Source organism: Stegostoma tigrinum, chromosome 29 (genome assembly GCF_030684315.1).
Source record: "Stegostoma tigrinum isolate sSteTig4 chromosome 29, sSteTig4.hap1, whole genome shotgun sequence".
Taxonomy (NCBI): Eukaryota; Metazoa; Chordata; class Chondrichthyes; order Orectolobiformes; family Stegostomatidae; genus Stegostoma; species Stegostoma tigrinum.
Window position 1 is genome coordinate 1,692,357 of NC_081382.1, and position 13,349 is coordinate 1,705,705.

The following is a 13,349-nucleotide window of genomic DNA, read 5'->3' on the forward strand; positions in this document are numbered from 1 at the left end:
AGTCTGATTCCAGTTCCACAGCAAGGTGATAAGAAGGTGTGGAGCTGGATAAACACAGCAGGACAAGCAGCACCTTAGGAGCAGGAAAGCTGACGTTTCCGGCCTCGACCCTTCATCAGAATAGGTGGTTGTTTAGATTCCCTACAGTGTGGAAACATGCCCTTCGGCCCAACAAGTCGACACCGCCCCTTAGAGCATCCCACCCAGGCCCAACCCCATAACCCACACACCCCTAAACACTATGGCAATTTAGCATGGCCGATCCACCTAGCCTGCACATCTTTGGACTGTGGGTGGAAACCGGAGCACCCAGAGGAAACTCGTGCAGACACGTGGAGAATGTGCAAACTCAGCACAGACAGTTACCAGAGGCTGGAATCGAACCCGGGTCCCTGGTGCTGTGAGGCTGCAGTGCTAACCACTGAGCGACCGTGCCGCCCGGAGGTCGACTTCTAACTACAGTTGAGAATGCACAATAAATGTTGGCCTCGCCAGAGACAGTTTATGTAATTTAGAACAATGGTAGATCTGTAGACTGAGTATATAACCAAGGTAACAGAATTGAGACACACACTAAGGATCATACAGAGTTCTGTTGTAAACACATAGCTCCAGTTGTTTATACAGACACACCTGGTTAAGGATACCTAGATAATAAAATGTGAGGCTGGATGAACACAGCAGGCCAAGCAGCATCTCAGGAGCACTGTGCTCCTGAGATGCTGCTTGGCCTGCTGTGTTCATCCAGCCTCACATTTTATTATCTTGGAATCTCCAGCATTTGCAGTTCCCATTATCTCTGGTTAAGGATACCTGTCTGCTGATCGAGCAGTTTTATACCTAATTACTCTGGAGTCTGAGATCTGTCACACATTGTAAAAAGGGTCTATTTACCTTAGTTAAGCTTTCCAAATAGCCATACTGACAGATTTTGAACTAGTTATAGATTTTGAAAATATAAACATGTAACCAAAAAAAAATTAAGCATTAAAGCATTTTCGCTAAAAATCGTTTAAACAAGAAAGCCTTAGATGGTAAGGGAAGTCCTCCCCGATATTGCTAGCCCGAAAGACTGAATTACAGCTGCAGAAGTTATCAGTGTTGGAATATTGTTAAATACAAAATGCAAGGCTCAAGGAAAAACATGAGGCTGGCATGGTGGCTCACAGTGCCAGGGATCCAGTTTCAATTCCAGCCTTAGGGAACTGTCCATATGGAGCTTGCACATTCTCCCCACGTTCGCATGGGTTTCCTCCGGGTGCTCAGGTTTACTTCCACAGTCCAATGATGTGCATGTTAAGGGGATTGGCCATGCTAAATTGCCCATCGTGTCCAGGGATGTGCAGGTTAGGTGGATTAGCCATGGAAAATGTAGGGTCACAGGAATAGGGTGGTGGGGGTGTGATGCTCATTGGAAGGTCAATGTATACTCAATGGGCTGAATGGCCTGCTTCCACACTCAAGGAATTCTGTGGTTTAGTAAACACTGTGAGATAATGGGAATATCCATACAGCTCTCCATACGGCTGTACATCATCGATCATACAGTCACATAATTAATTTGATTTGGTGTATTGTAAATAATTAATAATATGATCTGTCAGTAATTGTTAAAGCTAGGATGAAATTATATGTAAAAATGTATGTCTTGCCTTTGTTCAGGAATGAAATTTTTGACCCCGGGGTTTCTTCCCTCTGGTGTAATTTCAATAAAACTCTTTGACCCTGTAAGTGGACCCCAGGTGTCAAGTGATTTATTTGGTCATTCCATCACAACGGTAGTGTGAGAGGTTGGGATGGAAAATAGAAAGCATGCTATATTGAGAGTGATAGAGCATTAGACTTGGTAAGAGGTAGTGCAATAGCAGGGATGGAGTTGTGTGAAGTGGCAGAGTGAAAGAGGTGGCACTTATCCTCGTGGAGCAGCAAATGTCACTAACATCCTTACAGCACTCTCAGGCTTTCCTCCAGACAGTTGGGACTGCACTGATCCAGGCGGTAACCTTGGAGCAGATTGGCAGGATCAGACGGAATGGTATCCTCTGCTGATCTTGGTGGACCAGAAAGCCTTTCCTCTGCATCACCTCATCCACCAGGACCTCCAGGTTTCTGCCTGCAAGGCAAGTGCCAATTTCCGCTTATCTGCCATGTCAAGCATGCAGGCCAGCTTCTGACTTCCAGTGCTCACCTGGGCATGCAATGGCGTTTTAAAGATGGCATGGGTGTCAGGAATGCCAATCCATTTCAGGATATCCAGTGAGTTGCAAGTTCTTCTGGCTTCGGTGGAGTGATAGAATCAGGCTGGCAATAGATGGCAGGGACATCATAGTTACATGGAAGGTAGTTTGGCGAGTTTGGGATGATATGGTGAGAAATCTCGCCAGGCCCACCATTCATGGAACATAACAAAAGTGACACGTCCGAAATATTGGAAGATTCGGCTCAAAGCATTTATACGAAAGAACCAAGACATATTTACCATTTATTTTGTGTATTAAGCACAGATAAAGTGTGATATGTGACAGAACAGTGGTTAGTGTAGGACTTGTTAAGAAATCATCAATGAACAGAGTTGACTTATCCCATGAAATGATATGGCTGGAGTGAAGGCTGTAACTTCACCAATAATCACCAAGTGAGGATAAAGAGGTGGGACAGTTAAAGGAACAAGAATCAGTATTTTTTCACTGTGCGTTGTGGCCAGAGCAATGGCTAAACAGAGTCCTCCACTAGAGGTCACAGTAATCCTGTAAGCGTTTGTTAGAGTAGCTGAAATTTGATTTAAGAATGAGGATGATTAAGAAAGAAGTGTTTGGCATGTCTTCAGTAATGGAGACTCAGGAAACAGATTCATAGTCAAATAAGTTATCACAGAGGCCTCACTCTGAAGCTGAGGTAGAAGGAATGGCAATATATTTCCAAGTCAGGATGCTGAGTGGCTTGGAGAGGATCAGGCAGATGGGGTATTCTGATGTATTTGTTGCCCTTGTCCTTCTAGATGGAAATGGTGTGAGCTTGGAAGGGTAAATTTCTGCAGTGTATCTTGCAGATGATACACTGTGCAGCTACTAAGCATTGGTGGTGGGAGAGTGATATTTGTGGATGTGATGCCAATCAACAGGGCTGCTTTGTTCTGGATGGTGTCAAGCTTCTTCATTATTACTAATATTCAAGAGGAGACTGATGAGCCTGTAAGTGGTTGGGTTGGATTTGTTCTGCATTTTGTGTACAGGACATTCCTGGTTAACCCTCCATCTTTTTTTTCTTTTTTATTCATTCACAGGATGAAGGTGTCGCTGGCTAGGCAGCATTTATTGCCCATCCCTAATTGCCCAGAGGATATTTAAGTGTCAACCACATTGCTGTGGGTCTGGAGTCACAGGTAGACCAGACCAGGTACGGATGAGAGTTTCCTTCCCTTAAAGGACATTAGTGAACCAGATGAGTTTTTCCAACAATCGGAAATGGTTTCATGGTCATCATTCGGTTCTTAATTTCAGATATTTTATTGAATTCGAATTCCACCATCTGCCATGGCGGGATCTGAATGTGGGTCCCCAAAATGTTATCTGGGTCGCTGGATTAACAGTCCAGCGATAATACCACTAGGCCATCACCTCCCCATATTGTTGGGGAGATGCTAGTGTTGTAACAATACTTGGCCAGGGGAGCAGCAAGTTCTTGAGCACGAATCTTCAGTACTATTGCTGTAATGTAGGCTGTAGCTTTTGCAGTATCTGGTGCCTCCAACCCTTTCTTGATACCACGCGGAGTGAATCGAATTGGCTGAAGACTGGCAGCTGTGATGCCAGGACCACTGAAGGAGGTCGAAATGGATCATTCACTCGACACTTCTGGCTGAAGATTGCTGCGAAAGTTTCAGCCTTACCTTTCGCACTGGTGTGTTGGGTTTTTCCATCATTGAAGATGTTTATGGAGCTTCCTGTTCCAGTGAATCTCTTTCTGTGCTTTAACAATTGTGTCAACCACACAAGATGGTGACCACTCCCCAGTCAGTGTGGAGGGAGCGCAGAGGGCAGGAAAGGTTAGCAGTTGGAGGGAATGAGGTAGTGGCAGCCTTTGAGTCCTTTTTTTATATGATGCTGAAGGTTGTAGTTCATTACTGTTGTGAGTTGCCTATGCAGAGGCAAAGTTACACTGAATGACGGCACTTGCGAGCATGGGCTAGCAGAGACAAGATCGTACTGCTTACGTTTGTGGACTTCAGGAAATTACTGACCTAATTTCCCACAATGCTTAATGCTGCATATGTGGGAGACAGTGGTCCTGGTCTACTCTACAGCCTCTGCCCTCTGGCTGCCAGTGCCAACTGCGAAGGTGGTCTTTCTCTCAGTGATACCATCCAGTGGCACCTACAGAGAACCCTCAGTGAACCAGGGAGCCATCACATATCCTTCCTGACTGGTATTTTTGGTCCTCTGGATAGGTAGAAGGACTACAACAGACAGATGGGGAAATCTTGGCTTTTATCCTCTGAAGAGGTGCTTTCAAAAAGCTAGACTCTAAACATGTCACCAGAACCTTTGACCCCGGAAGGGCCAACCAGAGGTAAGAACTTCCCCCATATGGCCTAGAGTTTACCCACTACCTTACACCATATCTCATGTGCATAGGTAATGATCAGTAAAATAGGTAAGCAGAAAAGGTAACTCCCAAGATTCACCCCCACACTGGGCAATGGAGGAGGTGATGCTGTTAGCTAATCTTAGGGACATACTTTAGCTGTAAACTGCTGCAGTTGCTGGTCCATACTGTGATTAACGATTAATGAGAAGCATCAACATTGGATATTTGACCACCCCTTGATGTAACTGACCCTGGATTGGGAAATCCTGAGCTACATATCTCCCTGTTGTTTCACGTTGTTGCTTACTTCTGTCATTTTGGATCACAGCAAAGCTGACCGGAGAAAATGAAGCGCAGTGTTGTGTTGCTGTTTGCGGTGCTCTCCCTGAGAACTGGAGCTGCTGCCCCACTGAGTGAAACTAACTATGATCAGGTTCAGGAAAACTTTGATTTGAATCAGGTAATTAATGTTAGATTTAACACAGTAACTCTGGCTTCCTGGATTTTGAAGACTGTAGTCCTTCTTTTAAATTTAGTTAAAGGACGTGGGCACCTGTGGCTGGGCCAGCATTTATTGCCCATCCTAAGTTGTCCTTGACAAGGTGGTGTTGACCTTGAACCTCTGCAGTCCATGTGCAGTAGGCAGACTCACAATTTTATTAAGGAGGGAATTCCAGGATTTTGACTCAGTGACACTGAAGGAACAGCAATATATTTCCAAGCTGGGATAGTGAGTGGCTTGGAGGGGAACTTATAGGTGATAACATTCCTTCATAAATATATTCAGTTACTTATACCCCGATGCCTCTGTGGTACAGAATTTCATAGATTCATCGCCTTCTAAATCTGATATGCCCTGTGTTTTGAGACTGTGACTCCTTTTTCTACATTCCCCAAAGAGATCTACATCCAATCTGTCCAGTCCTGTCAGAACTGAATGTTTCAACCAAATCCCCCCCATTCTTCTATACACCAGTGAATACTGACTCTGTTACTCTAATCTCTCCTTAATGGACTATCCTCCAGCCCAGTAACTAACCTGACAAACTTTCACTGCACTCTCTCTATGACAGGTATATCTTTTGGGAGACCAAACTGTTCACAGTATGACAGGAACAAAAGCAGTTGTTGGGAACACTCAGCAGGCCTGGCAGCATCTGGAGAAAGCAGAGTCAAAAGTTTCAGGTCCAGTGACTTCTTCAGTCGCTACTTCAAGGGTCACTGGACCCGAAATGTTAACTCTGCTTTCTCCCCACAGATGCTGCCAAACCTGCTGAGTTTTCCAAGCAATTTCTGTTTTTGTTTCTGATTTCCAGAATCTGCAGTTATTTGTTTTTTTTTCACACAGTATTCCAGGAGTGGACTCACCAAGGGCCTATACAGCTGCAGCTAAGATTTCCTTATTCCTGTGTCCAAACCCTCTTCCAATGAATGCCGTTTGCATACCTTACAGTGTGTTACAGCTACATGCTTGTTTTTAATGACCAGTGTACAAGGACACCCATGTCCCTTTGTACATCAACATTTTCCAATCTCTCACCATTTAAATAACAGACTGTCGTTCAGTTTGAAGTGCTAAATTGTATAGCTTCACATGTATCCACATTAAATTGTATCTGCCATATATTTGTCCATTCACTTAACTTGTTTAAATCACTTTGATGCCTCTTTACTTCCTTCTCAACCTCACAATTCAATTTGGCTTTGTGTTATTAGCAAACTTGGAAATATTAAACTTCCTCATCCAAATTGTTCATATAAATTGGAATAGCCCCATGTGGCAAAAATTCTACCCAAACATTCTGAGAGAGGAGATCGGTTCGGTGAGAAGACAAAAATATTGGCAGATGGAGTCGAATATGGAATATTCTAGGGTTGTGCTCTTTGATAGGAAAAATAGAATACTATTTAAATGGAGATATACTGCAGAAATCTGCAGTACAGAGGGATTTGAGTGTCCTTGTACATAAATCACAAAAACTCAGCCTAAAGGCACATAAGTAATTAGGAATATCTAAACTTGGCCTTTTGTGGGGAACACAGAGATTAAGGGAGCTGCACATAGTTAGGAAGATTGTCAGAGAAATGGCAGATGGAATTTAATCCAGACAAATGCAAGGTTTGGAATTTTGGAAGGTAAAATGGAGGAGGGAAGTATGCAGTAAATGCCAGAAGCCTTAGTAGCATAAATATACAGAGGGATCTAGGTGTACAGGTCCACAGGTCCCTGAAATTGGCAACACAAGTAGATAAGGTGATGAAGAAGGCATGTGGCATGGTTGCCTTCATCAGACTGGAAATAGAGTATGAAAATTGGCAAGTCATGTTATAGTTGTATAGAGCTTTAGTTGATCCACATTTGGAATATTGATCACAGATCATGGAATCCCTACAGTGTGGAAACAGGCTCTTCAGCTTAATAAGTCCACGTTGACCCTCAGAGCATCCCACCCAGACCCATCCTCCTATAACCCAACTCATCTACACATCCCTGAACACTGCAGTTTAGCATGGCCAATCCACCTAACCTGCACATCTTTGGACTGTGGGAGGAAACCTACATGGACGCAGGGAGAATGTGCAAACTCCACATGTACAGTCGCCTGAGGGTGGAATCAAACCCAGGTCCCTGGTGCTGTGAGGCAGAAGTGCTAAGCACTGAGCCACCGTGCAGCTCTCAGCCCACTACCTATTGCTTACAGCTCTGGTTGCTGCGTTACCAGAAGGATGTGGAGGCTTTTGAAGGGAAAAACATAAATGGTTTACCAGAATGTTGCCTGGTTAGGATGTTATTATCTATGGGGAGTAATTGGACAAACTTGTTTTGTTTTTAATTGAACATTGGAAGCTGAGGAAAGTTTACAAAATTGTGAAAGGCACGGATAGAAATGTCAATTATGAGAAGACATACATCTGAGGCAAAAGAGGGTAAGTTTAAAGGAGATGTAAGAGGCAAGTTTTTTTTACCAAGAGGTTGGTGAGTACCTGGAATGTGGTTCCAGAAGAGGTGGTAGAAGCTGATACAATAGCAGTGTTGAAGAGCCATTTCGACAGTTATATGAACAGGCAGGAAATTGGGGGAATATGGACCGTGTGGAAGCAAAAGATTTAGAAAGGCATCACTTGTAGGCACAATCTTGGCAGATCAAAGCATCTGTTCCTCTGCTGTTTGGTTGTTAAGTGCGAAGAAGATGGAATATAAAAATAGGAACGCTTTGCTACAATTGTCCAGGTCATTGGTGAAACTGCAACTGGGATACTGTATACAGTTTTGAGTCCTTACTTAAAGAGGGACATGTTTGCATTACAAGAGTCCAATGACAACTTACTTAGCTGATTTCTGGGATGAAGACGTACCTCTTCTCTCAAAAGATGGCTAAACTTTGGACATCTCTCTCCTCAGAGAGCAGTGGAAGCTACATCATTGAAAATACTTGAGGAGGCTGAGTTAGAGAGATTTTGATCTTTGAGGGTTACAGGGATTAAACAGGAAAATGGAGTTGAGGCTCCAACCAGATAGGCCACAATCTCTTTGAGAGGTAAAATAGACTCGATGGGCTGAATAGCATACTCCTGCTCCAATTTGATTTTAGGTTCAATATTCATTGCTGGATGAGCAGAAATGACCTCCACTTAAACCTTGGGGAGACTGGAGCCATCATTTTTCATCACTGCTACAAATTCTCAACTCCATCTCTCCACCACGAAAATCTCTGTAGCTGAACTAGACTGCTCTCAACCTAAGTTTCACACCTTGTCAGAGAGGAGCTTGCAAGCACATGTTTGCAACATCACTCAATCGGCTAAATTTCAGCTCTGTAATTGATTTCAATCCTGCCGGAGTTCCTGCCTTGCTGAAAGCCTCATTTATGTCGTAGTTGTCATTAGACCAAATAATTTCAACTCACTCCTGGTCAGCCTCTCGCATACTCCAGAAACTCCAATTCCTCCAGAACATGGGTCCTGTGTTCTAGCTTCCGCTAGAATCATTGAAAATTTACAATGTGGAAGCAGGCCATTTGGCTATATTAAGCCCACACTGACCCCTTGAAGAGCATCCCACCCAGACCCATTCCTGTAACCCTCCATTTCCTATGGCCAATCCACTTAACCTGCACATCTTTGGACCATGGGATGAAGCTGGAGCTTCCTAGAGGAAACCCATGCAGATGTGGGGAGAATGCACAAACACCGCACAAACAGTTACCCAAGGCTGGAATCGAACACAGGGTTCCCGGCACTGTAAGTCAGCAATGTTTACTACTGAGCCACCGTGCCACCCAGGATCCTTTCACCTAATACCACTATCCCCACTGATCTACACTTCTGATCAGCAACATCCAAATTTTAAAATTCTCTTCCTTGTTTTTAAAATCCCTCCATGACCTTAGCCCACCTGATGTCTGGAACCTCCTCCAGCTTCACAACTTGCTGAGAGATTTACTTCCTTCTAATTCTGGCCTCTTTAGCATCCTCACTTTAATTCATCCCATCATTGGCAGCTGTGCCTTCACATGCCTGGGCCCTTGGCTCTGGAAGTCACTCCCACATTTTCCCAGTATCTCTACCCCACTTTCCTCTTTTAAGGTGATCCTTCACACTCCCACTTTGACCACACTTACCCTTTTATCTAATATTTCCTTCTGTGGCTCAGATTTATATTTTGGTTTATCACACTCCTGTATAACACCTGGGTTTTTTTTGATATGTTAAAGGTGCTATATAAATGAAAATGCATGTTTTAGCATTTAGCAGATTGTAATGCAAGACTGTAGTCTTAATGAAAATATTTTTCTTGCAGTTTCTTGGGACATGGTTTACACTTGGAAATGGCTGTGACTGCCCTGCGTTCATTAAGAAAATTGAGAAAATAGTGGCAGTTAGCAAAGTAACATTCTCAACCAATGAGGAAATGAATAAACTCATCGCGAACTTTGTATATGATCGGTGAGGAGATTTATTTATACTTGACCATGATACTCAGTGATTAAAATTCACAGATGGGCTGCATGAAGGGTTTCTTTCTTCATTGGCAAGGCCAGCATTTGTGGACCATCCCTATTTGCCCCTGAACTGAGGAACTTGCTAAGGGATTGCGGAGGGCAGTTAAAAGTCAATCACATTAATGTGCGAATGGAGTGAGACTCTTCCCCCTCTCTCCCTATTTATTTCAGAACCCTCTTCCCCTCCCCCATTTCTGAAGAAGGGTCTAGGCCCAAAACATCAGCTTTCCTGCTCCTGAGCTGCTGCTTGGGATGCTGTGTTCATCCAGCTCCACACTTTGTTATCTCACATTCTCCAGCATCTGCAGTTCCTATTATCTCTGATACAACACCCAAACCTGCGTCAAGTTCTCTTTTCTTGTTATGTTTTTGTTGAGGATAGCTGTTAGTATTAGTTTTTGGTTCATCTCCTCTATACACAAGTCATGTTTTTTCATTTGCTCTGTACCATCCCATTTTGCCATGTGCTATCATCTGTTTTGTGATTGTGTCAGCCCCTCCACGCCCCCATCAGGGAACTTTCACTTGAGCTCTCCCCTCTGGATATTCCTAGTGTCTGCACTATGTTCCAACCTGCTCAATCCCTTTCAACATCCAATCTGAACTTGTGGTTCATCCCATCACACTTTCTCTCCAAGATAACAAGGTGTAGAGCTGGATGAACACAGCAGGCCAAGCAGCATCTCAGGAGCACAAAACCTGACGTTTCAGGCCTAGACCCTTCATCAGAGAGGGGGATGGGGAGAGGTTTCTGAAATAAATTGGGAGGGGGGAGGTTGCAGGATCAGCACCTCATATTCCACTTGGGAACCCTGAGCCCAATGGTATCAATGTAGACTTCACAAGCTTCAAAATCTCCTCTCCCCCCCACTGCATCCCAAAACCAGCCCAGCTCATCCCTGCCTCCCTAACCTGTTCTTCCTCTCACCTATCCCCTCCTCCCACCTCAAACTGCACCTCCATTTCCTACCTACTAACCTCATCCCGTCCCCTTGACCTGTCCGTCCTCCCCAGACTGACCTATCCCCTCCTTACCTGCCCACCTATACTCTCCTCTCCACCTATCTTCTCCTCTATCCATCTTAGTCCGCACCACCCCCCTCCCTATTTATTTCAGAACCCTCTCTCCATCCCCCTCTCTAATGGAATGGTCAGTGCAGTGTGTGGATTCTCCAGCATCTGCAGTTCCCATCATCTCTGAACACACTTTCTCTCCACTTTGTTCTCGCACCCGCTGCCATGAGCTACTCAGGTTTTCCACCAGCTTCTGTTAAAGTTTCAGATTCCAGCAAAGACAGTCTTTTGCCTCAGTCTTGCTTTTAGAATAGGCTCAAATTCACAAATCACTTTCCAACACTTCCACCCATCACCAGATCCCCCAATAATACAAGATGCATCACCAGATCTCTGAACAATACAGACCCATATCAAATCCCCCAACACTATTGACTCATCACCAAATCATCGCTCCCTCCTAACTACCAGATTATCCAACACTACAAACCTTCCAACAGACCCACAAGCAATGCAAGCTCACCACTAGAGATTTACAAGATCCCCCTGCACTCACTACCAGATCCCACATCACTGAGACCAACTATCAGGTTATCGCACACTACAAACTAACACCAGACCCTTTGAAGCTAGAGAGCTTAGCACTAAAGACCCACCACTAGATCCCTTGTCATTACTGATGACACCAAAATAAATGGTGTAATGGGCAGGGAAGAGGGTTATCTGAGAGTACAATGGTACCTTGATCAGCTGGGTCCAATAAGCAGATGGAATTTAATTTTGATGATGTGAGGTGTTCCATTTTGGTAAGGTAAATCAGGGCAGGACTTATACAGTTAATGGTAGGGCCCTGGGGATTTTTGCCAAACAAAGAAACCTAGGGTTACAGGTATATTGTTTCTTGAAAGTAGAGTTGCAGGTAGACAAGGGGTTGAAGAAGGCATTTGGCATGCCTTCTTTGGTCAGTGCATTGAGAGTAGAAGTTGGGACAACATGTTCTATACAGAACATTAGTGACACCTCTTTCAGAGTACTGCATTCAATTCTGGGCTCCCTGCTATAGGAAAATTGTTTTAAATTTGAGGGTGTTCAGAAAAGATTTACAAGGATGTTGCCAGGTTTGGAGAGTTTGAGCTGTAGAGAGAGGTTGAATAGGCTGGGACTACTTCCCCTGGAGCATTGGAGGCTGAGGGGTGACCTTATAGAAATTTATATAATCATGAGGACATGGATAGGGTGAATAGCTAAGGTCATTTTCCCAGGGTAGGGGAGTCCAAAACTAGAGGGCATAGGTTTAAGGTGAGAGGGAAAAACTATAAAAGGGGCCTAAGAGGCAGCTTTTTTCACACAAAGGATGGTGCATGCATGGACGGTGCTGCCAGAGGGAGTGGCGTAAGCTGGTACAATTATGGCATGTAAAAGACATCTGGATGTGTACATGAATAGGAAGAGTTCAGAGGGATATGGGCCAAATGCTGGCAAATGGGACTAAATTAGTTTAGAATATCTGTTTGGCAAGGATGAGTTGGTCCAAAGGGTCTGTTCCTTCATTGCTTCATAGAATCCCTACAGTGTGAAAACAGGCCTTTCGGCCTAACAAGTCCACACCAACCCTCAGAGTAGGCAATGTGTAGGCGATGGTCTAGTGGAATTATTGCTAAACTATTAATCCAGAAATCCAGCTGATGTTCTGGGGACCTGGGTTCGAATCCCACCACGGCAAATGGTAGAATTGGAATTCAAAAAAAATTCTGGAATTAAGAATCTACTGATTACCATGAAATCATTGCCGATTGTCAGAAAAACCCATTTGGTTCACTAATCCCCTTCAGGGGAGGAAATCTGCCACCCTCATGTCTGCCTACATGTGACTCCAGACCCACAACAATGTGGTTGACTCTCAATTGCCCTCTGAAATGGCTGAGCAAGCCACTCGGATGTACCAATCACTACAAAGACTCAAAGAAATGAAACTGGACAGATCACCTGGCATTGACCTAGGCACTGGAAAAGACAACAGCAGAAACAGCCCTGTCGACCTGCAAAGTCTTCCTCACTAACATCTGGAGGTTAGTACCAAAATTGGGAGAGCTGCCTCACAGACTAGTCAAGCAACAGCCTGACGTAGTCATACTCACTGAACCATCCCTTACAGACAATATACCAGACACCACTATCACCATGTGTGGAGCTGGATGAACACAGCAGGCCAAGCAGCATCTCAGGAGCACAAGAGCTGACGTTTTGGGCCTAGACCCTTCATCATCCCTCTCTGATGAAGGGTCTAGGCCCGAAACGTCAGCTTTTGTGCTCCTGAGATGCTGATTGACCTGCTGTGTTCATCCAGCTCCACACTTTGTTATCTTGGATTCTCCAGCATCTGCAGTTCCCATTATCACCACTATCACCATGTCTGGATATGTCCTGTCCCACTGGCAGGACAGACCCAGCAGAGGTGGTGACATAGAGTGGTATACAGTCGGGAGGATGCTGCTCTAGGTGTCCTCAACATTGACCCCTAGAAGTCTCGTGGCTTCAGGTTAAACATTGGCGAGAAACCTCTTGCTGATTACCACATACTGTCCTCCCTCAGCTGATGAATCAGTGCTCTTCAATATTGAACAACATTTAGAGGAAGCGCTGAGGATGATAAAGGCACAAAATGTACTCTGGGTGGGGGATTTCAATGTCCACCACCAAGAGTGGCTTGGCAGCAGTACTACTGAACGAGCTGGTCGGGTCTTA

The 13,349-nt window shown here is 44.5% G+C and overlaps 1 protein-coding gene across 1 annotated transcript in view; it reads left to right on the top strand.

Moving 5' to 3' along the window:
• Window positions 1-4,874: 4,874 nt before the first annotated feature.
• The window catches only part of ambp (alpha-1-microglobulin/bikunin precursor), a 29,008-nt gene continuing 20,533 nt past the window's right edge, over window positions 4,875-13,349 (top strand). The window contains exons 1-2 of the mRNA XM_048559244.2: window positions 4,875-5,047; window positions 9,389-9,534. Of these exons, the coding sequence (XP_048415201.1) occupies window positions 4,934-5,047; window positions 9,389-9,534 (260 nt within the window). The 5' untranslated portion in view covers window positions 4,875-4,933. The remainder of the gene's footprint in view (window positions 5,048-9,388; window positions 9,535-13,349) is intronic.